General features: G+C 41.5%; 1 protein-coding gene across 19 annotated transcripts in view; it reads right to left on the bottom strand.

Moving 5' to 3' along the window:
* Positions 1–27,180, bottom strand: part of SYNE2 (spectrin repeat containing nuclear envelope protein 2) — a 300,242-nt gene that overhangs the window by 218,643 nt on the left and 54,419 nt on the right. For 14 of the 19 annotated variants that reach the window (XM_074996338.1, XM_074996337.1, XM_074996346.1 and 11 more), the window contains 17 exons: positions 22,867–23,048; positions 21,175–21,371; positions 20,340–20,440; positions 19,181–19,282; positions 17,073–17,210; positions 16,081–16,245; positions 13,905–14,017; positions 12,472–12,628; positions 11,100–11,196; positions 10,615–10,802; positions 10,287–10,451; positions 9,744–9,899; positions 8,460–8,633; positions 4,403–4,561; positions 3,986–4,159; positions 1,770–1,904; positions 1,461–1,616 (listed from right to left, as the gene is read on the bottom strand). In XM_074996338.1, coding sequence (XP_074852439.1) covers positions 1,461–1,616; positions 1,770–1,904; positions 3,986–4,159; positions 4,403–4,561; positions 8,460–8,633; positions 9,744–9,899; positions 10,287–10,451; positions 10,615–10,802; positions 11,100–11,196; positions 12,472–12,628; positions 13,905–14,017; positions 16,081–16,245; positions 17,073–17,210; positions 19,181–19,282; positions 20,340–20,440; positions 21,175–21,371; positions 22,867–23,048 — 2,559 coding nt within the window. Of the gene's footprint in view, positions 1–1,123; positions 1,143–1,460; positions 1,617–1,755; positions 1,905–3,985; positions 4,160–4,402; positions 4,562–8,459; positions 8,634–9,743; positions 9,900–10,286; positions 10,452–10,614; positions 10,803–11,099; positions 11,197–12,471; positions 12,629–13,904; positions 14,018–16,080; positions 16,246–17,072; positions 17,211–19,180; positions 19,283–20,339; positions 20,441–21,174; positions 21,372–22,866; positions 23,049–27,180 lie in introns of those variants that run through there. The other 5 variants (XM_074996350.1, XM_074996349.1, XM_074996355.1 and 2 more) reach the window with 5 other exon arrangements.

Genomic DNA, 27,180 nt, shown 5'->3' with positions numbered 1-27,180 from the left:
GGAACATCCATGGGGAAGCCATATCATAGATCTTGCCAGACGAGGGAAGTCTGTATTATAGAGCTCCAACCTGCATTTAGGCACTTAACACCTACTGAAATTTTAAATCTGAGGTTTACCTGATCATATTCTAAACAGAGCCAAGAACAGAAACTAGAATTCCTGACTTGCAGTTCCCAGCTGTACTCACAGACCAATTCTTCTTCACTAAACATCTCTGTAATTTGAAATTTGCTCTGCCTTACATGGAGTTTTTCTTCTATATTCCAATTTTAGCTACCTTAAGGCCCAATTCTGCTCACAACAAAGTCAACAGCCTATCTCACAAAACTTCAGGGACAGCAGGATTGAGACATTTTCCCAGAATATTATTTATCACTTTCTCTCTTCTGTAAGAAGCAATAACAATGAAAGAAACAATACTCTATGCTTTTGACCAATACGAAAATAATAGAATTCATCTGACACACATTCTCACTTCTCCTTATACTATCGTATCAGTTTTTGTTTGCTCTTCTTCCTCACATAAAAACACTTTGGGTGAAATCCTAACCTGGTTAAGGTCAATGGCAAAACTCGTTGACTTTACCAAGAAGTAGGTCTGTCCCACGAAAGCTCATCACCTAATAAATAATATTGATAACCTTTAAGGCGATACAGGACTGATTTTTTTTTGGTTTTGAGAAAATATGGACTAACACAGCTACCTCTCTGAGACTACATATTGAGGCCAGGTTTTCACATCTCAAATCCCTGTAAGCAATAAATCTGGGCAGATCTTGTGGAACTTAATGGTGGCCAGGTGGTTCTAAGGTAAAAAGAAAATTAAAGAAGAGGTGACAGAGAAAGACCAGAGCGAAAATATAAAATGAAAACCAAAGCTTATTACACACTGGGCGCAATTTACCTCTGGCTAAAGGAATAGCACGGGCCTATGAACCCGTTAAGCATGACTTAAGTCATATGACTAGGTTGTGTGCAACACAAACCAGGAATTAAACTGGGGCTGTAGCACAACCAGTATGGATGGAGTCAGCTCTAGAACTTAAGCCATGCAACAACTACACTGAATGGGAGCGACAGTGCATGCAAGTTTGTTTGTTCAATTAATTATAGGTTACACCTGTCTAGTCTGGTGCCCTGGAACCTGATCCACTCTGAACAAGAGAATCTGCTGAACCAGGATACGCGGTTGTCCAGATTATGGAAATTCCCTGACAAGAGAGTTCCAGACTAGAGAAATTCAACCTGCAATACATTTTGAATGACAAAGAATTAAAAATAAAACTATCTATAAGTGATGATTATAAAATAAGATGACTATAACTGAGAAATGTTAGCATCCTGCTGGCAAGGAGGGGAGTGTCTAAATTTAGAGAGAACATGAAATGAAACAATGCAGAAGGATATGCAACACAGTTAACAAGAGAGAAGTTGAAGATAGCATTTTTGTACAGTACCTTGTGCTCCTCCATAAGTCCCTGGGTTTTACCCATGCTGAGAAGTTTCTTCTCTTTATTTACTTGCTCACTGAGTTTTGAAAAAGTTGCATTAAACTTCTTTATTTCAATTTCCATTATGAACTGAATGCACGATATGATTTCACGACGAACTGCCTGCAGAGTACAGAAAGCACTGTCTCAGTGGTCATGAGCTGACAAGGGCTACAAAGCAAATAAAACTCTCTACTTTTATAACAAATATTTATTTTACATGAGATCAGGTCTGACAAGAAAAAACAACTCATTTTCTTACATGTATTTTCTCACCTCCCATCTTTCACGAACATCTCTGCATCTTTCCTCCACTGCTAACTTTTCATGAGCTGGTGAAACATTTTTCAACTGTTCAGATGCTATTAAAAATTTTTCAAGGATTCTTGTGTCCAAAATACTAAAAGCTTCCTGCAAAAAACAAAACAGAACAGACCTTTGCATGTGTATATCATAAAACAATGTCATTATTGTATCCAAATTGTGTAATAAGGAAAGAAAAGGTGTTTATCAATGGGCTGCATCGGCAAAAGGACAGATTGCCCCAGGCCCTGGTGTGGATACATAAGTAGGACAGAACACAATTAAACTTCTGCATTTTCTGTGTTTGAAAAAGAGCCACCCACAGTTCCTGTGTTTAGGAAGGTGCAGGTACAACTCCTGCAATACAAAATGTTATCCACAAGAGGTACAAAGGGAGAAGAGGACAACATGGATCAGTGGCTCTGCACCTCCCTGTGTCCAGACAATGCATGCACACCTGCACACTCTTTGTGTGTGATAGGAAAACTGCGAGGGGACTGTGTCTCCTTGAGGCACAATCCCTGTAAGCATTCCCAGTGCTAGCTCTGCACTGTTTTCAGGCCCACAGCTGTCCTAAATCGTACAGTTTAGTCCACGACCAAGATTGTCAAAGGTGACTAATGCTTTTGAGTATTTTAGTTTTTGGGTGCCCAACTTCAGACACTTTAAAGAGGTCTGGATTTTTCAAGGGCAGGTACTCAGCAGTTCCCGAGTATCAGGCCTCTTTAAGAACAAAGTTAAGAACCCAAAAACCTGAAGCACTCAACACTGATAACCACTTGTAAAAAGCTTGTCCCAAAGCTGGGGCACATCATACAGGATGAGACCAACGGCTTTTAACTAGCCAAGAGAAACAGGTGTGGTTCAGAGCTGTATCTTTCTAAGTGCCTTATAGTTGCCTGGGTATGGGAATGATGGAGTCATACAAAAAGATAGTAAACACACTAGCTTATATACTCAGGGAGATTGAATTACTGTATCCTTGAGAACTTTCAGTTTCCTTTTATATACAGAAAATCTCCATCATATTGCTGTCACAATTATAAATAACATAGTCTAAGCTTGGTTTTATGACCCTTCAAGAAAACCATGTCAAAGCCTAGGTACATAAGGTTACTTGTATGTTTGACAGCACATTGGTCAATCAGCTTTCAAGGTTTTGATATCGCACTTGCAACTAAAAACCAGATGTGTAATTTTGGAAAAGGAGAGACATCCGTTAGTGACACAGAGAAATAAATGTCAAGAAGTCCTTTTAACGGGGAAAACCTACAAACAGCCTTATTTTAGGATCCAGAATTTATAACGTGATTGCGGGGAGGGACAGATTTAAACAAAGACAGACAACAATAACATTAAAGTGCAGGTTATGAGTAAGATATCTTAATATGTTAATTATGATTAAATAAGAAGTTTTAAACAAAAGTTGTAAAAACTGCCATGAAATATCAATGGAAAACAGAGGTTCCTGAGCTATGGTACAACGGTACAATCTTTGGGGGTTGCGACAGGCCCAGGCCAGCCCCATGCAGGGTGGGGGACAGTCTCACCCAGGCCTGCTCCCCTTCCAGCTCTGCTCCGGCACCACCTCCAGGTACCATGCCCAGCATGTCCCCCAACTCTGTCCTCTACTGCAGCTCCACACCCACAGCCCCTCCTGGACCCAGCCACTACTCCAGCCTCGTCTCCCCCTCCCTACCCCCTTACTCCTTTCTTGCTCCTTTCCCCACTCCCCAAATCCCAGGAACAGTGGCCACACTCCCAGCCCTGGTCCCAGCTTAGGGAGGGACGGTGGAAGGACAGGGGAAGAGACATGGATGGAGAAAAGGTGGATGTAACCATGAAAAGGTTGGGGACCACTGGCGTAAGATGATCTCTTAGTCATAAAATCTCACTATAAAATAACATGCTCTGATAGCCCGTTCACATAGGCCACCAATGGGGAGGGGAAAGGCTCTTTTGAAATGCTGCAGCAGTGCTGCTCTGGCTGCACATCTGCGAGGGAGGGCCAGCACCACGGTCCAGGCGGCACTAAGAGCTGACTGTCCTTGGCTCCACCCCTGCTGCTCTTGGTCCTGACCCTTCCAGGGCTCAGACCAGGGCCTCCCCCCTTGCCCTGGGGTTGTAGCAGCTGTTGGTGCCACTGACTTCATACAACTCAGGTAGAAAGAGTAAATGTTTGAACCTACCTCATTTTTTAAAATGTGTTCATCAGGGCTCACTTTACGGCCAATGAGTTGCATAGCTTTTAAAACAGATGTTTCAAGCTCCTTCTGAGATTCTTCAAAATTTATCATGACCTCCTTTGCCAACAGTTTCTCTTCAGACTTGTGAGACAGGTGGTCTAGGTTAACCATGGCAGCCTAGGAAGAAGACGACAGTTTTTAACTGTGAGTATCTTAAACAATGAAAATATTGCTTCAAAATATGACCCAAATGTCTCAGCTTCAGATATTAATTTTAAAATCTCTTCACCCTCTACACTTGACGTGGGAAAAGTAGCCAGATATTTTACATGGACCCTAAAAGTAGTTTTTCTAACCACTGAATATTACAGATCGGGATATCTGTGTACTGAATATGAGATTGTGATATGGAACAGAGACCTGGAGTCTATCTCTGGCTTCTTTAATTCGTGCCTGTAGACTAGCAGTCGGAAAATCTGGGAGGGACACCTGGCTTGAAATATTAAGTGTCAAAACTTGCAAGATTTCTTCTGCTGCAGCAACTTGTTCTTGGCATATGGTTCTTCTGGCAATGAGTATCTGTTTAGATGAAACACAACAGAAGCCTTTAATATGAAATATTATTATTTATATCATTTAGCTTTAGGAACTAAATTGAAAGGCAAAACTTTGCCTACAAATTAAGCAATGTTTGGTCACATGTGGACCATGCTTGGCAATTAAGGGATATTATGTTGCACTGAAGTATCAACAAAGAGGGTTGGGGGAAGAGACTGGTCCCAACCAAAAAAAACGAAGCAGAGAAAACAAGATGTGAAGTTGACTAATTCTATTGTGATGGGGCGGCCGCCCACCCAAGACCTGAGGGGGTTAAGATGACTAGGTAGGCCAATTAACTGCACCTGAAGGAAGAGCCAGGGAGCAGGGATTAATTAGAGCAGGTTCAACTGGATTGGCAGGGGAGAGGCCTGTATGAAGCCCAGGAGCTGAGAGCAGCAGGCTCCTTCAGGAGGGAAAGCAAGCTTCATTTCCTCCCTGGGAGAAGGGAGGAGTGAGGCAGGTTACCCCAGAGCGTGGGGAGAAAAAGACAGGAAAAGCTCAGGGGAAAAGCAGCAGGCAGACCTTGGTTGAAAAGAGGGCCAATAAGTTAGAACCTGGGATAGAGACAGTGGACCTGGGTTCCCCTACTAGTCACTGGGGAAGTGGAGACTAGACTACCTGGGATAGTTCATGCTGAAAGATTCTGTTACCCCAGAAGGTGAGGACCATAATGACCTGGTTGGAAGGTCAAGTCATGAAGAGGAAGGTTGATTGAGAAGTCCGCCAGATGGGAGAGAACAACGGGTGGATGGCAACGTTCCCTGTAAGCTGAGCACTTGTGCAGCCACCCAAGAGAGTGTCAAATACCACCCTGCTGATTAGCAGACTGTCCACAGCTGGCAGCCTGTGTTTCTTCTAGCAGTGCACATCTGCACATGCCCTGGTGCACATAACAAAATTTATTCCACGTATGGACGGAAAAAATGGGGAGACCACTGCTGGAGAAAGCACCAGAGAGTGACACAGCACCTGGATGGAGCTACGCCCTGAAGTGGCGAGGAGAAGGTGACCTTAGTATGCAATGAACCCTGTGACATCTATGCACATACTTGATTTGTACTTTACCTCTGTGATTGTACTTCCTCTTACAAGGTTACATTGCTTAGCCTTTTACTTTAGTATTTTTATTATATGCTTGTATACATACAACCTAATAACAGACGGTATAAATTGCACATTTGAACCTGCATTGTCTGGTCATGAAAATGTGTATACACAGCCATAACTGTACCACAAGAGCAGTCCCACTGAAGTAATCAGGAAGTCTCATCTAAGCAGAGTTAACTGTCTGCGTAATTACTTGCAGAAGAGGGCCCCAAATGTACACTCAGCTGTTTAGAAAGCATGTCTGGATATGCTGAAAGCCGAGCTTACACCGCTGTGTTTGGATATTTATCACTGTATGCCTTAATGAGAGCTGTTCTGAGCTATGTATATTCATTCTCAAACTATCCATTACCATTCCGCTGATGATAATCTATGAATTATTAAAAAATTCTCCCTATCAGGTACTGCAAGTGAAGCAAGGACTTTACCTTCTATATTCATAGGGGGAGGGAGAGATTATGTTATAACCCAGTGCATACAAATTTAAGAGCACTTTTTGTCACATTCACATTTTTAACAAGCAAATGTCACATTAAGAATGGGGTTTAATTTACATTCACATGCACTTGCATCATGTAAATTCATGCACAATCTTTCAACATGCCTGTATGTCCTAATACTGTAGACTTTACTCACTGCAGCAGTACACAATCTCTAAGTAAACTAACCCTGAGAATAAAAACAATGATCTTCACAGCTACATTGAGTCTTACAGAGTGGATATTCGTGTCAATTTCCACAAATCTCCATGCACAAAGTACACAGCAGGCAGCTGATTCACAGCCCTGTCAGAGGTCTGCAGGTCCCTTTTCCTGCCAAGGGGGGACTGATGGGATGAATGCATTGCCTTAGCAGAAAATATTCACAGAGACGTAGCCAGGTTAGTCTGTATCTTCACAAAACAAACAAACAAACAAACAAAAAAAGCAGTCCTGTAGTGCTTTAAAGACTAACAAAATGATTTACCAGGGATGCGCTTTCCTGGGACAGACCCACTTCTGCAGATCTGGAAATGTTAATGAAAATAAACTGGAACAATGAGAATTTAACACAAAAATAGAAAAAAATTTAAAAAAAAAAAAAATCCATCTGTTAAATTCCCATTATGCCAGTTTACTTTTATCAGAATTTCCAGAACTGAAGAAGTGGGTCTGTCCCACAAAAAACTCACCACTTAATAAATCATTTTGTTAGTCTTCAAAGTGCTACAGGACTGCTTTTTTGTTTTGGCAGTAAATGTATGAGTTCATCACATTCTCACCTCATAAATTTCCAGGGCATTTGTGTGTACAGTGTGCTGCGTGTGCTGGATTATTGATAGGAAGGGAACACCTTTATCACACGCCCTTAAGCAGTTGAAGAATGGGACTGACCACCTTCTTTAGACTGTGAGTGTAGTCTGAGGATGCTGACGTTTGGCAGAAAAACCAGTTACCATGATGGGATACTCAGGGCTTTGACAACTTACCTACCCCTTGTCACCTAGCAATATTTTAGCGCCTCCTGCTTTTAGCCATTTCTTAATTAAAAAAAAATTGTGACATTACTGGATTTTTACAATAAATAGGAAAACCATTTCTGTAACCACTATATTAAGTTTGCACCAAATCTTGAGCCAAGTGGGCCAGGTGAGGTGTTTAATGAAAGCTGGTGATTCACTGAATCTGTTTACACTGCTTGTTTATCTGTACTATTTTTGTATATGAAGATATAAATATCAGATCTACATCTGTATTAGAAATGTTTTCGTGCTGGGATTCACAATGGAAGGTGTGGTCACCTCCCAGGCAGATGACATGGGCTAAGCAAAGGAACAGGCTCATCAGACTCCAATCCATATCTCAGGAATTTGACTAAGACATGTCATCTTGGAATCTGCCAATGAAAGAATACCCCAACACAGGAAGGACAGGTGACCTAATCATGTGACTCTCCATTGCCCATGTGACCCAAAAAAAAAAAAAAAAGGTTTTTCCTTCCACATGGCAGGAGTTTATAAAGAGAACCTGGGCAGTGGCCATTCTGTCCTTTAGTCCTCAGACCACAATTCTCAGTCTCCAGCCGCCATCTTGGGTGCAGTTTGCAAGAGCATCTCTGCTATGAATTAAGCCCGTATGGATTGGGGATCTGTCACCTGAAAGGATGTATTTTCAGACACTTTCAAGATAGCAGCTTTTACTATTGCAGAAGCCTGCATCAAGAGATTTGATTGATGTATGTTATTTGACCACTTCAACATTTTTTTCTCTCTCACTCTCTTTCTTTCTTTATTAATAAACCTTTAGATTTTAGATTCTAAAGAATTGGCACAACGTGCTGTTTTGGGTAAGAGCTAAGTACATAGCAACCTGGGAATGCGGCTCGTCCTTTTAGGGGCTTGAAGAATCTCTGTGCATTTGACACAACAGGTTTTCAAAACTTCTCACCTGAGTTAAGAGGGATAATGTTTTGGGCATAAAGCTACTGGAGAGTCTGTGGTATTTGCTTGTGTAATCCCTTGCTAGCCAAGAAGGCAACAAAGGAGCTTTCTACAGCTGGCTTGGTTTGCCTCACCTCATTGAAGAGAGAACCCCAGTCTGGGCTGTAAGTAGCCTGGTTTTAAGTAATTTGCCAACAGTAGGTTCTCTAAGCAGTGCCAGGAAACATTCTATATATTACAAAAATCCATCCTCCTTCCTGCTTCATTTAATACAGGCCATTGAATCTACAATTCAGGTCTGAAAATCTGATGAATGGCTAGCTATTTTGAACTTTATATTTGCATTTCTACCTGTAAAGGTTCTTCTGTTGAGCTTCCCACACATCCTTCTTGTTTGATCATCTCAAGAAGGCATTCAGCTTCTGTGGCACAGACTTCCATCCCTTTGAGAAGCTCCTCAATTTTCTCCACTCTGGGTATAAGCTCGGTTGTTTGTTCAGCTCCCTCTGCGTTCTCTTCTCTAGGCTATGAACAGCAAAGAGTGAGACTTTTAGCAAAAAGTTAGTATTTGTATCACGCTCCAAATTTACTTCTCCTCGCCCCACATTTCTAGGATTTAATCAGCTTATGGCCTACTTTCTTGTTTTTATTCTGTGACCCAAGAGCCTCTTAATGACAGCTGACAAGGGGTCACAGACAGGTTACAGGAATAGCCTGATTCTGGTACACACATTTTGCTTCACCAAAGAATCCCGTGAGGTCTCAAAAGAAAAGTGGTGCCACTCTGGTCATCAATACTGTTGTGAAATGTATATACAGATTCTAATGTAAGAAACAGTGTTCCCTACAAGCTGAGCACTTGGCCAGCCGCCCTGCAGAGAATCAAGTGCCACCTGTCAGATTAGCACAGTGTCCATAGCCACCCACAGTGGGCAGCTTGTGTTTCTATTGGCAGTCCACATGCCTCAGTGCATATAACAATATTGATTCTGCTCATGGATGAAAAAAATGGGAGGGAACACTGGTAAAGAGTTAAGAAAATATATCTTAAAATCTATATCAGGTACTAGTCACCTGCAAAGGTGAAAAACAGGTTTTCTGCCAGGCATGATATCCATTTAGTCATAAACCAAGGTATTGTTTTGTTCACAGTGGGTACCTTATCACCAGTCTGAAATGAATGCAAATTAGGACTGCAAGGCTTTGTCCACAATTACAATTGATCGACAAAACTTTTGTTCTTCCTGGGTGCTTACCCTTCCCCTCCCCTGCTGTATGTCAAAAGTTTACCTGCAGCAAGTGCAAGGGTGAACGCTGCTTTAATCAGCGGGAGCACTCTCCTGCCTTTGGACACCTGTAAGGCAGTACTTGTGCTGCCACAGGCTGTTGCTTTCAGGGAGCTGCTCTGCAGCTGACACAGAAAAGACAACTTCATGCTACAGGGCAGGTGGTGGCGATACACCTCACTGCCCTGGTTGTGCCTGGCAACCATCACACATGCCCACAGCAGCACTGGTGGAATCTGGGAATGGAGTGGAGGGTGTAGTGCCCAAAAAGTAGGGCTGGTATATTTAAGATAAAATGATCCAAATTTGAGTACTGATATCATGGTTAAAATGTAAGAAGACCCTTTACCTCTGCAGTCTGAATGGATCTCTTACTCTCCTCTGTTGAAGTATCAGCTGCAACATTAAGTGTACCCAGCACTGCCTCTGCAGGAGACTGAGAATTTCCATTACTGTCAAGAAGTGACTTCCTTTGCTCTTCTTGCATTCTCAGTAATCTCATCTCCTGTGAAATTGTTGCATACCATTTTTATACAATCATTTAGTTTTGATCATTTATGGCCACAACAGTATAATTAATAAATGTACTTTTTAAGGGCTCATCTGGAAAACTGAAACAAGGGACCCTCTTATATTCTCAGCCATATTCACCCGTTTTCAGTGCTAAAAGTGTTCTACAGGACTTCTACATAAAGAAGCAGAGAGTTACAACCTGCAAACCTATGTATGTTCCTTGTGTTATCTGCTCTAAAATGGATAACACTGAATTGTATGAAAAATAATTGACCTGTAAATAACAAGGGATAATTATGCTTTTAAAAACATAGTTGCATTTTGAAATCTACATAACAAAATGATTACATGAAAGGAAAATGGAGCTGTGGTTACTTACAAACTGTGTTCTCTTTATAAATTTAGCCCATCTTGTGTTCAGTTTTTTCAGTTCTTTAGAAATATTTGATCTCACTTGCTCCTTGCAGACTTCAATTAAGAAGTTTCCAGCTTCATTTAAGGAACCATGCACTGAGTTCCAGTATGCCAGAATTTCAGTGGGGACCTGGAGAGATGTGTTGAAAAGATTAAAGATAGCACCATGCAGTCCTTTTCTACTTTTTCCAGAATAATACTAATAGTGCTTAATAGTCATAGGCTTCAAAGTGCTTTAAAAAAGTGAACAAAAAATGTTGTGCTTAATCACAAGGAGGCATGCAATCAAATACCTTTTTAGGATGTTCTTTTCGTGTTTCATCTAGCCACTTCTTCAGTAAATGAACATTCTCTATATAAGTATCCCAAGAAGACAAGACTTTTTGTAGGACAGAGTTTACTTTGTAAATATATTCTCTGCACACAGAAATCTTAGCGTCTACCATCAGAAACAGTTTACTTATATCTTGAGGATCACCAGCTAAAATATAAAATACATTATAACATGAAACTCAGAAACAGACATTGATTTACAATAATAATTTCAAAATAATATTAAGCGTATTTCTCATCTTCTTGGAAATTGCCAAAATATAGAAGAGAATTCTTCTCTCTTTTGGTACTTAATGGGGACTATCATTGACGGCTGGAAAAACATGAACCAACTAAACAAAATCAATTGTCTCAAGAAAATAAAAGTATCAGTAATTAAAAACATTCAGAATTAATCAGTTTAAAGCACAACTCTTAAACCACTGTGTTATTTGCATGCACTGACCTAAGATATTCATGCTTATGTTCTTGTTTTTCATGTCTTCACATATTTGAAAAGCAGTTTTTAGTTGAGTTGTGAATCCCCGTTCTTCAATAAAACCCTGTCCAGAATTAAGAGAAGCAGGATGGGTAATACAGCCGACATAAAAGTATGCAGGAAATCCAGTCCATGATACATTACTTTTTTGGAACATGAGCCATGAAAGTGCAAGCCAAGCATAAACAGAGCAAAATCAAGTAATTTTCATTGCATCCCATCCTCCACCCTTTGTATGAATTATGCCTCTTATAGGCCCCAATCTTACAAACTGTTACTTCTGTGAGTAGTCCTAACTCATGCACTCAGGGTTTGCCTATACAAACAGCTACGGCACATCTACACTAGAAATGCTGCAATAACATACACAATCATTATAGTGACAGAGGGGGTTCTTCCATCACAATAGTAAATTTGAGAGGCAGTAGCTAGCAGTAATCAGAGCATTGCCTGTAATGTTGAGCTCCATATATTCCATAATCATCACTCCCAAAATGGGAGGTGAGCACAAAACGTAATTAGTCTGAGCAGCTTAACCACACTGAGAACCACAAGGATACGTGCAGACTGGGAAGGAAGACAAAGAAGGGTTGCTCAATATTACTCTCAGGGAGCAGCAGGTGGTGGCAGATGGCTTATCCATATAGAGTTCTGCTGCTCCAGAACTGTGCCAGGAGGTGCAGCAGACCACCTGCTGTCTTGGGATGTTTGTGAATTTTGAGGCAGGGAGTAGGCTGATATTTGTAGGCCCTCCAAATACTATGGAGTGAAAGGCAGCTAGTTACCAGCCCCCAAAAAACAGTGATAGAAGAGAGGAGATCACAGATAATCACATCATCAGGAGAGACACAGAAATGCAGGAAAAAGGGGAAATATTCAGGACCTGCCAGGGAAAAGATACCTTGGCTCATGGCTTTTGCTCAAAATCCTGCCCAAACTTATTACTTTCACAGGATATGGATTCACAACCAAATTAAACTCATTGGTTTGGACTGTGTATCTTTTAACCTTGTATCCTTCCACCAACAGAAGTTGGTCCAATAAAACATATTACCTCACACACTTTGTTCTCTCATTTATTCCATTCTGAAGTATATCTTAACTTTCTGAAGCATCCACATTTGTACAGCAAAATGAGAAGATGAACATGGTGACAGCAAGTCCCTTTACAAATACACAGGTTCAACCTGAAACTCACTGTCCTTTGCATAAAGCTCAAATTACAACCAGTTAGGAAAGCCTGCATCGGGTGATGTTAGAGATAAGCTGTATCAAAAAAGGCAACTGCCAGCAGTTTAAATTGGACAACAGATTGCCAAAAAATATTTTTTAAGCTTACATGCCAATCTCTCAGCAATAACTCCACAGACTCTTTAGTCCCATATTTGATGTCCCTGATATTTAACTTCAACGTCACTTCATCCAAGATAGCTGAGCACAGGCAGTAGTGATACTCTAGAAGTATGCTGAAGTTTGTAGACTGGATATTGCTGAATCTGGAAAACAGAGTTTTGGAATTAAACCGAACATAATGAGGCTTTAATTTATAAAGAGACACTTCTAACCTGAAAATTACCTGAATTACAGTTATTACATGCAAACATAGTACCTACTGTTTGAAGAGGGGGAAAATTCTGAACTATTTATGCTGAATTATTTAAGTCAGTCATGATTTGGGTACTTTAATTTTTGCATGACCGATTTAAGAAAGCTTTAAAGGGTCTGATTTCTAGAAAGGACAATGCATCCACTCTCTCAACATCAGGCCATTGAAAGGCTTCTCTAGTTCAGCACACAAGATCACACAGGCTTTAAACTGTATGATACCCTGATCAACATACCTAGGAAGCAACAAAAACAAATTAAATAGAGGAGAACAAAGGAATGGGTGAATACTGAAAAAATGTTTCAGAATTTACTTAAGTTCAATATAATGGTTAATTTTAATCAGAAGATTAAAACTATTATTCCTTCCTAACTTGTCTTTTCTTTCACCTGGGCTGCGTCTACACTTGCATTCCTCTTGCAAAAGAGGCAAGCAAATGAGGGAAATGGAAAATGCAAAGTCTCTCAACCCTCCTACACCAAACAACCTCATCTATTCTCCAAAACCCACATCAAACACATAATTTTTTTCCACAAAGTGTTTCAAAATGAATCTCCGCAAAATTCTCACTCCAGTTTAAAGTCATAATGACGCCCATCTTATTTCTAGCATGTGGCTCATTTGCTTTACCTGTATTTGTACGAGGAAGTAATAAACTCCTTGAAGAAGGACTGTACTTTTATATATGTCTGTAGAGCACAAAACACACTGATGGTGCTCAATAACTAACAAAAGCAATAAATAGTTCAAAACTGGGCTCTGCCATTCTACCAAGGTGCTGGTTCAGTCAACTTAACCTTAAATTCTAGAATTCTTTAGCAGATTTGTGTTTTCAATTATTATTTAATAATATTTTGTACTTCTAATACTTTCAGCTATAGACAGCTACATGATTTGAAAATATAACTATCATTATCCATATCTTACAGATGGGGAAACTGAGGCATGGAACAGCAATATGACAAGATCCTGAAGTCAGTAGCTGACTCGGGAACTGACCATTTATGCATAGGTCATTTAAGGGCATAAACACCAGAACACAGAAAACAGGTAACTGGAGTGTTTTTTTTCCATAATGGTGCTAAATTTGCTAAAAAATAATAATTTAACTTGATATGAATGTAGTCAACTCAGGTCCCCAGAAGGGTAAATCTCAGAACTGCAACCTTCTTTGCATGTCCTCTAGCTTCTCAGGTGGTAGCAGTGGCATATCCTTCTCATCTTTATTCTCAAATGATTGAAGAGTGAGCAAGTGACAGTCAAAATTATCCATCAAGCCCTGGAAAAAACATTATAATTAACATATTTCACTACTAATTATTCTATTTGGCAATATGCAATCCACTCCCGTATTAGAGTGAGAGTTATCAAGAAAATACATTTACAAAGGATTTCATTTCAGTTTTTATTCAGTATCATATAACTACATTTCCTGCATGAGCCCCATGTGTGTATATTTAAGATATAAAAATGCAGATAAGAGTCTATTATGTTAATACTGCCTGTGTTTACTTTTAATAACACCCTCTCCACACACTGTACTGTAATATTACATCTTTTCAAAATATGAACCTCTTCTTTGTCACACTTTATTTACAAGGAGTTGCTGTCACTCATCTAAGTATCTTGTTTCAATTGTCTGAAACTATAAAATCACTTTTTTTCAAAAATATTCCATTGAAAATATATTAATCCTTTGATGGCAAAATTTGGAACTTTTTCTGCATCCCTCATAGAACAGGTCACAGGTGCTAGTTGCCAAAAGTAGCATATCAAACTTACCAAGTATCACATGACTAAGTACTGCACAATATTCACATGTGAATATGAGAGATTACAATACGGAATGCAACAGTAAATACATTCCTGTAAATGACTATTAAATACTGATGCCAACTGAGAATTGCAAGTGATAAAAGGAAGTGTGTGCCAAAGATGCAGGCCATGGTTATAACTACACATGAATTAAAGGCTGTATCATAATGTATACTACCAATAGGGACAAATTAATCTTGCACAGGCAGCCTTAATCATCTTATTTCAGGGGTTCACTTTGCAACTTAATACTGTTCTTTGAATGTTTTTCTGTATGTGTGACTTCCTAGGTTCAAAAAGAAAAAACAAACAAACCAACAAATCAGAAGTTTAAACATGCGACATCATGTTGATACCTACAGAAGGTCAGAGTAGCATTGGAACTATTGCTGGTGTAAAATTTTCCAGCAGAATGTTTTCCCATTCTCGAAAAATGCTTGATTTTTGCCAGAATAAAAAAAACATTTTGTGGGAATGTCTTGAGTCTGTTGAAATTTTCAATAGGAAATTACAGAAACAGGAAAAAATAACGTTTTCCCTACCCCTGTCTCAGAAACAGAAAAACCCACTCTGGATGAAATTTAAAAAACACCAAACCGAACATGTGGTGGAAATCCAGCACAGAAAATTACTGCCACAATGATTACAGTTTGGCTAAGTTTTAAGCAACTTAATAATATGACTTAATATGCAGCATTTCCACTCCAGTCTATTACAAAATCTTAGCTCCCACCCTCTCAAGCTCACAGGCAGGGGACATCAGATTCATCTTAGAACATAACCCAAAAGATGATCAGATGTTCAAAACTTACAATTCAAATAAATAAATAAATATCAGGAGTTGGGGGGGCAGAATCATTGTAAAAATTAGTGTACTGGAATAATATGTTGTGACTTCCAAAGTATGTTCTGGTCTTAAATCCCCAAGTGGCCACATACTTAAGCAAAAGTTTAACTTTAGGTGCATTAAATTCCACTCAAGTCAGTGGAACTTAGCCCTGTGCTTTTTGCAACAGAAATGGGTGTAAGCATAGACATAAAAATTAGTATGTGCTTAGTTGCTTTGCTGACCCAGGGTTTAGATTTGCTGTAGGAACCCCATGCAGAAAAAAATCCATGTGTTAATGGGATCATAATACATTAATTACTCACTCCATCAAAACAAATCAGCAGTCACGTAGCACTTTAAAGATGAAAAAAATAATTTATTAGGTGATGAGCTTTTCTGGGACAGACCCACGACATGACTGCTAGTTTGTTTCGTTAGAATACAGACTAACATAGCTACTTCCCTGTCACTCCACCAAGGCTTTTTCTTACATCTCACCCCCATGAAGCCATAACATTTCCTACAAAACTCTGTGTTTATCTCTTTACCCTGCCATTGTTCAAAATCAAAAGCTACTGTCCAAAGGAAAAGGAAATCAATCCATTCACTAACCATATTCCCTCCAAAAATCTAACACCATTTCCATAGTAGGTGCTTTAGTATGTCAGTTTTCACTAAGTCTCATTTGATTAACAAACCTTAAATAACACAATTTTTTCTTTGAGGACAGCCATTGCTTCACAGTGGTCCTGTGCATCAGGTAAATCTACTGCCAGCAGATGTTCTACCTCTTGGAGCCAGACCTCAATGCTGTCGAGAGGTGGGGGCAGTGCACGGTCCAGCCTCATTTTCCATTCATTAATCTAAAAGGCAAATAAAAGCCAAAGGTAAAATCTATTGGTTTCTTACCTCAGTCTCAGGGAATTAGCAAGATTAACCTAACATTCTAAATACTTCATAGGCAAAATTTTGCACTTGCAAAGCACGCAGGATGCTCCGACAACCGTCAAATGGGAGTCATCTGGGTGCAGCCAAGGTCTGAAAATTTACCCAAAATTAGTGCCATGATGATGGGTGACTTCTGTCAGAAATAACATACTTGTCTTTCCATCACTGAACCAAAAGCATCTGGTCCACAATAGCCACCTATCAAGCAGGGGGATGCTTGGCAGGATGAACCCTCGCCATTCCATGCCTTAGTTCAGGGATGGTTGACAGGACCAAGCTCTTTACAAAATAACATCCCATGGGATTAACACTAGTGCCACAGCAGAGCCCATAGCACAGGAAGGCCATCCATGCCATGGGAAAAATGCCTAGTCAGCTGCAGATTCTGTTTGCTTGCTCTTTTCTCTGCTGCATCACTATTTTAGCCCTATTTATGTCAAACCGAACATTTTAAAACAGAGATTGGCCCAGAAATCCGCATCTGAATTCTGAGCAGCTTTATATGCCACTGGCAGTCCTATGATGCACAGACAGCCACTTTTGTCATTACCCTCCTCCACCCATAAAGCCCCACCACCCTACACTGCCACCCCTTTAAAGTCCTGTACACCTGGACTTCATTGGGCCAATATCTACATATCTCCCCAAAAAGGAAAAACATTACTATACTACATTATAAATTTTATCCTCGTCATAGACTGTGTTTACATTAACAAACAGCAGCTAAAAATACATGTGTAACCTGGGAGCTTAGGTTGTCCCATGCTGCTGTCATCCGTTTCTGATCTTCGTTTAGCTCTGACACACTTCGGTTTGAAGACAACATGGGCAGGAAGCGTCTTTTCTCTTCGTTAAAGGAGTTCATAAATGACAGCATTTCCTAGGGTTACAATGGGAATGCAATCTATAATGAAAAACCCACCACATTTCACCTTATGAAAAAAACCATCACAGCACCGGTGGAGGTGAATTGCTGGTTCCTGTTTACTTCAGTGGCTGTTCCACAGAAGGAATGATGGAACAACAAAACCACTGAGCTCAATGGGAATCAGGTAGGATCACCTACACAGCAAACAGGTCAGCAGCCAGCAGGTGAGTCTGCCTGGGAAACATCCAAGAGGAGCTTAGGTAAGTGTGGCTTTTGTGGGGCTGTGTTGTGAAAAGAATGGCATCGTGGCTGGGATGACTTAGTTCAGCTTGGTCCTACTTTGGGCAGGACGCTGGACTCGATCACGTCCTGAAGTTTCTTCCAGCTCTATGAGTCTATGACTATGATCGAAAGGCAACATAGGCACTCACTTCTGCTCTAGCTGGGAGGTGCTCAACCCCCTTCCTTGCCCCCACTCCTATACCATTCCTCCCTTCATTCCACCCCCTCCTAGAAGAGGGCTGCAATCCCCACCCCAGCCTGGGAGTCTCTGAATGTTCTGTGGTTGTGGGAGGTGCAAGAATAGATCAGGCAAGAGGCACTGGGGGAAGAAGGTAGAGGGGGAAGCTTGGGCTGCTGGTGACTGAGGTGCACCTGCTAATTTTTCCCTGTTGGTGCTTCAGCCCCGGAGCACCCATACAGTCGGTGCCTACAAAGGGCAGTATCTGGGCCTTATAAAATTGGCATCACACTGTAGCTGAGTCTTTATTTAATCATCGTGTTAACACATTATTCCCAAGCAAATAAATATCTCTAACTTATTCTAGCAATATCTGTAACTTGTTCTGCTTTGAGAAAAATATCTTGTCTGAGACGAGGCATGGGCAATGTGGGAAACTGCAGGAGAAAAGAATATTGCATGCTAGATAAAAGGCTTAAGTGGTGTCAAACAGATGCAGCCCACCTAAGGGGAAACATTTTCAAATCAGTTACTTAGTATTCTGATTCTCAATGCTTAGACTGCCAAGAAAATGAGACCAGCTGCAAAAGGTATGGTAAACCCAGCCTGGCTACCTCTGCATATAGCTTAAATAAGAGGAAGAGAAGAAAACACTCCTCTCTGCCTATTTACAATATTCAGTCTCTTGTTTTCAGTCGGATTTTGTATGGGTCCATATTTTCTCAGGAGTAAATGGTGATTTTTACCCTATCTGTCACTCCCATAGGAATCAGAATGCCTCTGTTGACAAAACTATAGTGTAGGCACTCTGGGATACCTCTGTTGACAGACAGGGTTTCCAGTTCACAAGACAGCCCTGTCTGCAGAGCTTCCAGTCAGCCGTTCTTTCAAGACAGAGCCAGGCAGTCTGGCCCTTCTCTGTTGACAGAGCGGACTGCTCTTTAGAGCTGCTTTAATGTGTGGGTGCACTCTGCCAGAGGTGTCATTGGACGATCTCGTCCAACAGTAACTTTTGTCAACAGATCGCTATAGTGTAGATGCAACCAAAGAGGGAAGAGTGTAACACCCACAGGGGATGTTGCAGCACTGAAGCTGCAGTAGCATTCACTCTGTGGGGAAGGGGAAAATCACTTAGCTAATGGCCCCATATATCTCCTTTCTACATTCTCTGATTACCTGGACTGTACACATGAAGGAAGCCATTCCCCTAAGGCATGAATAGCAGCCAACATTTCCAGAACCCCTTCAGGGACAACAAACTGGCATGAGACCTACTTATCATCATAACAACAGAGAAGCATATACGTATATTCCTTTTGGATAGGGAATTTTTATCTTAACCCTTTCTTGGTGGCTTTGCTTTATTTACCAAATCCGGTGACAGATTTGTGACTTTTTTTTTTAATTTAAATCTTCAAGCTGCACAAAACAATGGGAAGTTACCGGGAGCTGGATGTCTTATTTTAATGTTTCCCTTTGCAAATACTATAATGTTCAATAATGACACTTAATTGTTACTTACTTGAAACTTTCTGTAGCATGTTTCATTTTCTGTATCAACCAACAACTTTGTTAACTTCTTCTCTGTTGCAGCCAGCCAGCTCAAAGCCTCTTTTACTTTCCCCTGGCAATTGGAGCAGAAAATTCAATTTTTGCATTCTGCAAGTCTTATTTTTAGTTTTCATTGTGCCATAAAACAACACACTAGTGAAGCCTTCCTGTGCACTAAAGGTCTGTTCCAAACCCCATTGAAATCAATGAAAAGACTCCCACCGATTTAATGAGCTTTGGATCAGATCCTATAAATAGATGAAAGCCAAAATCTTCAAACCTTGTGCCAGAAGTTAGGATCCTGAATACAGTAAGACAGCTTGAATCAAGTGTCCAAATAGTTTTTTTTTTCCTACTAGTACTACTAAAAAGACATGCACACAAAGGACACATGGTCAGGTGTGCGCTGATTGTACACAACATTGACTGTAAGAACCGTCTGACCCAGCTTTATCCACTCAAAGTGCTGCTACAGTTCAATCAGCACATCCCACAAGTACACAAGCGCAGTCAGCAAAACTACACTTTTCTGGGAGACAGTCTTGGTTAATCACACAATCTTGCAGCCCATTGAGATGAAGGAGGGACACTCAGACAACCCACTCACTATCCTAGGTTGCCCCCTGCTGACATACAGAACACATCTTGTATTTTGTAGCCCCAACAGAATTCTTTCTGTGCCCTGCAAATGGCTTTCTATGGCTTCTCTTTATATCAGTTGCTAACAGGGAGGACTCGAGGCTGCCCCTCACTTTTGAAAATCTGTCTTTTATCTAGGTACCCAGCTATGATTTTGTGAGCTCATATTTAGGAAACCAAGTTTGAAAATGTTATATGCAATTTTTAAGGCCATCTGAAATAGCATAAAAAAGTGTACTTTGCAACAAAGTTTCTGTCTACACTTTTAAAAACCTACCACGTTGGGGATCCTGGTTACAATAAGACAGGGACACACACAGTTAAAATAAGCTCGGATGTGTCACTGTAGACAAGATGACCCTATGTTTTACAGCTATGTTACTGGATCATGCTTCAGGCTTTGCAAAAAAAAGGTGTTGAACTGCTCAGAGTTATGAAAAGCAAAACCTATATTCATTTAGCTTGGTTCAAGGACAAAAGAAATTACATACCTGCATGTCTTCTTCAGCCACAGGTAAACTTTTGGAATATTGCAAAAACTGAGCCACATATGTCATGATAGATTTTTCATCCGGATTGATAACATCGACATCTGAGAGAGGTAACACACTATTGGCTCATTCCTGTATATTTCTTATTCAATCATACATTTACGTACTATACAAAGCAATCATGAAAATTCACCAAGTACAAATGCATTTATTTTCAGTATTTTCAGAATTACAATTTCACAAACAAAAAGTATTATATGGATTTTTGCCTTGGGATTACTGTAATATAAAACAGCAAATTAGAAAAGAGGAGGGGAAACTTTATATTCTAACAGGTGTTCCTGTAATTGTTGCCAGGTCAAAACTCCTATTACTTCAGGTTCCCTATGAACTATTCAGCAAAGAACCTCAGGTTAGAGCATTCTTACTTTTACCAGTTTTTCATATTAACCCTCAATCATCACAATGATTGAAAATTAAACATTTTATTTGGATACATGTACACTGGAAAAGAAACCCCCAGCAACAAGTCTCAGGCCCCATATCAAGTGACTTCAGCTCATGCTACAGGGCTAAAAACAGCAGTACCACTGGGCTGGAGCCCAGGATCTTAGACCCATTCCTCTCACAGGGCTTTAGCCTGAGTGGAAATGTTTATATTGCTAGCTTTAGCCTTAGAGCATGAGCCCTGAGCCTAAGTCAGTTGAGCCTGTCTTTGGAACTCATGGCCACAAGGTTTTTTTCACAGTGTATATTTGTTTGTTATAAATGGACACTGGTTTGACAGCATCAGCATCAGAATTCATACCAAGTGCATGCAAAACAGATAATTTACCTTCGGGTTCAAGTAGTCTTGGAATATTTAATTCACTTTCTGCAATTTTAAAAGCCTCCTTCAGATTTTCTTTGTTGGCTCTACCCTTTGCTCTGTCCATGTCAACTAAATCTGGTCTTAAAGCATGGATGATAGCTAGGAAAGCCAGTCCATTCCTCCAGCTTGATTTGAAATCTGTCACATTGATAGCCCCATGCCTGCCCCAAAATCAGAGAGAATAAAATGTCATGCTTTGTTCTCTCAAAATGTTCAATATTCAGTTATTAACATGATGTAAATCCCATCATACTGGGCCTGATCCAAATCCTAGTTGCATTACTGGGAATCCTTCCAATGAATTCTGTGGAAGCGGAGTTAGACTCATTGTGCTTGGTCAATATAAATCAGTCCAACCAACTTGAAAACAGAAATATTTTTCAATGCTTAGCACCACGCTGCTTGCAATGTCATTTTGATGACAACATATTCTTATTATTACTACATTTAAGGCACCTATCAATACTTTTTATAGCACAAATAAAAAAAAAACTCTAAGCTTAGCTGGCTGCAATCCAGATATTTTTCTAGAAACCAATAAAAAACATGCATTTTACCACCTGATTTTATATATGTTATACGTATATGTATACATGTATTATAGCAATCACGGATATGCTAAAGCCACTCTAACTGCAATCAAACAGATTACACCTTTTCTGAATAAAGCAGGTGGAAGAGATTAGGAAAGAGGGACCTTGCATTTGCATGCTATCACCAGATCATCAATAAAACAAAGTAAAAATACAGAAAATATAAGATTCAACTTCTGACAAGTGCTGCACATACAGACAGCAGAAAGCACCTCCCATGCTGACATATGTCCTCCCCTCCCACTAACAGGAATGGAACGTTAGCGAGGTAACACAAGAAAAGAAAGTAACCTGGAGAGCTAGAAAGAAAGGGCCGAGGCTTCGGTATTGTTTTTTTTAAAGTATGTTTGCTTGAGGCAGTGTTTTTTTCAAGAAAATTCAAATGTACAACCTGATTTTGCAAAAACATGTGCACATGATTTGCACACTCATTTAAGTTGATGGAATGACCTGCAGTAAGTAAAGTTAAGCAGGTGCATAAATCTCTGCTGGAGGAGATCCTAAGCCTTCATAGTGCTATAAAAAGCACTTAATTCATGATGCACCTTCTTGTGTCTTGTGCAGTGCTCTGGAGGGAACATGCACCAACGGGGTGATAATTCTTTTCTAGGCACTCCACTTTTTTTGTTGTTCGACAAATTCTTGGACGATTAGTGTAACCCTGTTACTAAGAGAACTAGTAAATGCTAATCCTACAGGATTAAAGCTGGCAAAGCGTGCAAGCATTGCAGGAGGCACATTACATGAAAGAACAGCGACAGCTGATAAAAAAGAAAGCCAAACAAGCCAATTTACTTATCAATCTTTTATTACTCCCGTTAGCTCCAAATTCTTATATTTAAAGGACCTATGTAAATTTGTTTAGGCCCCAAATTTGAAATCCAAGCTTTGTTAGAATTGATGTGAAATGCCAGCTAGAGTCTAATGTGCTACTTTGTCCTATCTACTGATCAGTCACTAAGAAATACAAAACAGACAAAAATCAGCATGTTTATAGGGTGATACAGTTAAAAAAAAACAAACAAACACGAGATACAATTTATAAGCCTTTCATGGTACTTACATTAAACACTGCTCTTTCACCCACAACAGGAGGGCCTTCTTTGCAGACATCTTCCACCGCTTTTTAACTCTACCTCTTTTTTTCGCCTGTGGGCTTACAGCTGGAGAGGAATCGACAACACTCGAACAATCAAGAGAAGGCTGATTATAACTACTACCAAGGGTCCACGCAAGTTCTTCAATCTACCAGAGACAGGGGAAAAATTAACAAAGTTTCACTCTGAAGAATAAACACAAAGATCAGACGCAGAGAACCATTAGTGTTGAACAGTAACAGAGAGAGAGCTGTGCTAGTATATATACTATCAAAACAAAAAAGGAGTGAAGTAGCACTTTAAAGACTAACAAAATAATTTATTAGGTGAGATTTCGTGTCACAGACCCACTTCTTCAGACCATAGCCAGACTAGAACAGATGATCTGAAGAAGTGGGTCTGTCTCACAAAAGCTCACCTAATAAATTATTTTGTTAGTCTTTAACGTGCTACTTGACTGCTTTTTTGTTTTGAGAGAACCATTAAGAGTAAGAAATCCACTAAGATTTTATTGCAGCTGGAGCTGGTAGCCCAACACTCCTTCTGATAAGACTGTTTTCAGTAGCTTCTAACTCTGTGAATTTTCACTGTTGGGTTGATACGCTCCATGCTGAGAGTCTGCCTCAAGCTGCATTTGTTTGGGACGTTTTAGCCAAAACAGTCAAGTGGCTTCCAAAAGCAGGACCTCAGAAAAACACATTGTTTTGCCCATTCTGGAAATGCTTTCATTCAAAAACTTAAAATATGGATAGCTCAGAGCAGGAATTTGTGTCCTTGTTCCAGCCACATGAAAATTCACCAGATTTAGCCACTCACTCAAACTTTTTTTCAAACAGAAAAAAAAAAAAATCACAGTACACAGTTCTCAGAAGGGATTAGCCAGTGCAGCTCAGCTTAATTCCCAAACAAGTCTGTCTGCATTGTGCAAGCTCCAGCTTGAGGCTGAGAAGAACCTTTTCCTGTAATTGCAGCTCTGGGCTGCTTCAGGCTGGGTGAGGTCCAGGCCATCTCTCCTGTGCACATATCTGCAGGCAAAATCTACCCCATTATTTTAGAAGAGTTAACAACAAATACTGACATGCACATCACACTCCTATCAATTGTATTCTGGGTCAGCTAACAGGGAATCTATCACCCCTTTCAGAGAAGACGCTACAACGTACAATTAGACTATAAGATATGTTTCTTCTCTGAGCCAACACTTGACGCACCCAGTATAATAAACTTTTTGGTCTGTACTTTTGTATAACTCATTTCATTTTGTGAAAGAGAAGTTACTCACTTGTAGTAACGATAGTTCTTCGAGATGTGTCCCCGTGGGCGCTCCACAGTAGGTGTCGGGCTCGCCCAGCTCTGCAGATCAGAATTCTTCTAGCAGTTTCCACTGGAACGCGCATGCGCCGATGCACGACGCTCCCTTGCGCGCCCTTGGTCATGTGCGCGATCCGGTCCCCACCAGTTCCTTGACCAACCACCTCGGATGCTCCTGAAAAACACCAGACAGAGATCCGAAGCGGGGAGGATGGGCGGGTAGTGGAGCACCCACAGGGACACATCTCGAAGAACCATCGTTACTACAAGTGAGTAACTTCTCTTTCTTCTTCGAGTGGTCCCCGTGGGTGCTCCACAGTAGGTGACGACCCAGCAGTAACCCCAAGTAAGGAGGTGGGTACTCGATTCATGTGCAGCTTGCCCCCGAGAGGACTGCTGTCAACAGACGGGTATCCTCATCGAACACCCGATGCAGGGCGTAATGCTTGGTGAAGGTGTCGTAGGATGACCAAGTCGCCGCTCTACAAATGTCTTTCAACGCGATTCCCTTGAAGAAGGCCGTTGATGCCGCCACCACTCTGGTGGAGTGAGCCCTAGGCGGGGCTAGCAAAGGCGTCCTTCGAAGCTCGTAGCACAGTTTTATACAAGACACAATGTGCTTTGAAATTCTCTGGGAAGAGAGGCCTTCCCCTTTCGACCTGGGAGCGAGAGACACCAGAAGCCTGTCCATTTTCCGTTTTCTATGTAAAAAGCCAAACACCCTCCTCACATCTAGGAGAGGCAGGCGCGCCTCCTTGCTGGAGCTGTGAGGCTTCGGGTAAAACGAGGGTAATACTACTGGTTCATTAATGTGGAACTCCGAGGAAACTTTCAGAACGAAGGCTGGGTGTAACCGTAAGATCACCTCCTCCTTTGAGAATACTGTGCAGGGCGGCGTTGCCATCAGTGCTGCGAGCTCGCTCACCCTGCGGGCTGATGTAATCACAAGAAGGAAGGTCGTTTTCATGGTAAGTAGTCGGAGGGGTACCGTGGCTAATGGTTCAAAGGGTGGTCCCAATAGCGTGTGGAGTACCAAGTCCAAACTCCACGACGGCGGTAGCGGTTTTTGAGGAGGGTACAGGTTTACCGGCCTCTTCAAGAACCTTGTGACGATAGGATGGGCAAATACGGTGGACCCTTCCCCTTTGCGCCGAAAAGCTGATATAGCTGCGAGGTGGACCTTTAGCGAGGATAGAAAGAGCCCGTCTCGTTTGAGGTCCAGCAGGTATTCTAGAATTACAGTTATAGGAACATCAAGAGGAGCTAACTAACTGTTTGGCAGAGCACCAGGTGGTAAAGCGCGTCCATTTCTGTTCGTAAGTCCTCCTGGTGGAGGTCCTTCAGCTACACTCTAAGACTTGTCTTACTCCCTCCGTACACGTGCTCTTTAAGGCGCTGAGCCATGGATTAACCATGCTTGTAGGCGTAGTCCCTGAGGGTGAGGGTGCACTATGGACCCCTGAGCCTGCGTGAGTAAGTCCGGCGCTATTGGTAGAGGTAGTGGTGGACGATTGGACATGCGCAGAAGCAATGGAAACCATTGTTGTCAGTCCCAAGTTGGAACTATGAGTATCATGAGAGCTCTCTCCCTTCTGGCTTTCTGCAGAACCTTGTGGATAAGTGTTGTGGGGGGAAACGCGTAGAGTAGAGGGCCCTTCCATGAGATCATGAAGGCATCCCCCAGGGACCCCCTCCCTATTCCTGCTCTGGAGCAGTACTGAGGGCACTTCTTGTTGCACTGGGTGACAAACAAATCGAACTGGGGAAACCCCAGGTACGAAATATGCATCGTAGCAGGTCGGAGCGGATCTGCCATTCGTGCATGAGTGCAAAGCGCCTGCTCAGTTGATCTGCCTTCATGTTGTGGGCACCCGGCAAATACGAGGCTTTCAATTTTATGTTGCTGGCAATGCACCAATTCCACAATCGGACTGCTTCCGCACATAGCGCACGGGACCGTGTCCCTCCTTGTTGATTGATGTAGAACATGGTGGAGGTATTGTCGGTATTGATCCCGACTACTTTGCTGTGCAGGTATTTCCGAAAATGTCTGCACGCACTGAACACTGCTGAGCTCCAGTATATTTACGTGCAGTGTCTGTTCCACGGGGGACCATAGCCCTTGCGTCACCTTGCTGCCAATGTGCGCTCCCCATCCTACGTGGGAAGCGTCGGTTGTAAGAAAAATGGAAATTTGTGGTTGGTGGAAGGGCACTCCCACTAGCAGGTTCTTGGGATCTGCCCACCACGCTAGCGACTTCCGTACCTCCGTCGTGGGCGATACTACCCTGTGGACAGTGTGGGACGCCAGTTTGTAAACACTCGCCAGCCAATGCTGCAGGCTTCGCATGTGTAACCTGGCATTCTGTATCACAAACGTGGTGGCTGCCACGTGCCCCAACAGTTGCAGGCACGTTAGGACCAGCACCGCGGGGCTGTACATCATGACTTGCACCAAGGATTTGATGGTGCGGAAGCGGGCGTCGGGCAGGTATACTCTTGATGCGATAGAGTTTATGCGCGCCCCTATGAACTCTATATCTTGCATGGGTTTGGTTGTTGACTTTGCAAGGTTGATAACTAGGCCCAACGAAGTAAACGTGTTCACGGTGACGTGTATCATGTGTAGGACCTCTGCCTTTGAGGCCCCCTTCAGTAGGCAGTCGTCCAGATATGGAAAGATAAACACACCCTGCCTGTGCAGGTAAGCTGATACCACTGCCAGGGTTTTGGTAAAGACTCTGGATGCCGAGGATAGGCCGAACGGAAGAATCCAGTATTGGAAATGTTCCCCGCCGACCGTGAAACAGAGGAAGCATCTGTGTGCTGGGTGGATTGTTATATGAAAGTATGCATCTTGTAAGTCAAGGGCTGCAAACCAGTCTCCATCGTCCAGTGCCGTAAGTATGGAGGCAACTGTAATCATCCGGAAGTGCTGCTTGCACAAGTATCGGTTGAGGCCCCGTAGG

Source organism: Carettochelys insculpta, chromosome 6 (genome assembly GCF_033958435.1).
Source record: "Carettochelys insculpta isolate YL-2023 chromosome 6, ASM3395843v1, whole genome shotgun sequence".
In the NCBI taxonomy this organism is placed as follows: domain Eukaryota; kingdom Metazoa; phylum Chordata; order Testudines; family Carettochelyidae; genus Carettochelys; species Carettochelys insculpta.
The sequence above is the reverse complement of the archived record's forward strand: the minus strand, read 5'-3'. Positions and strand labels throughout refer to the sequence as shown.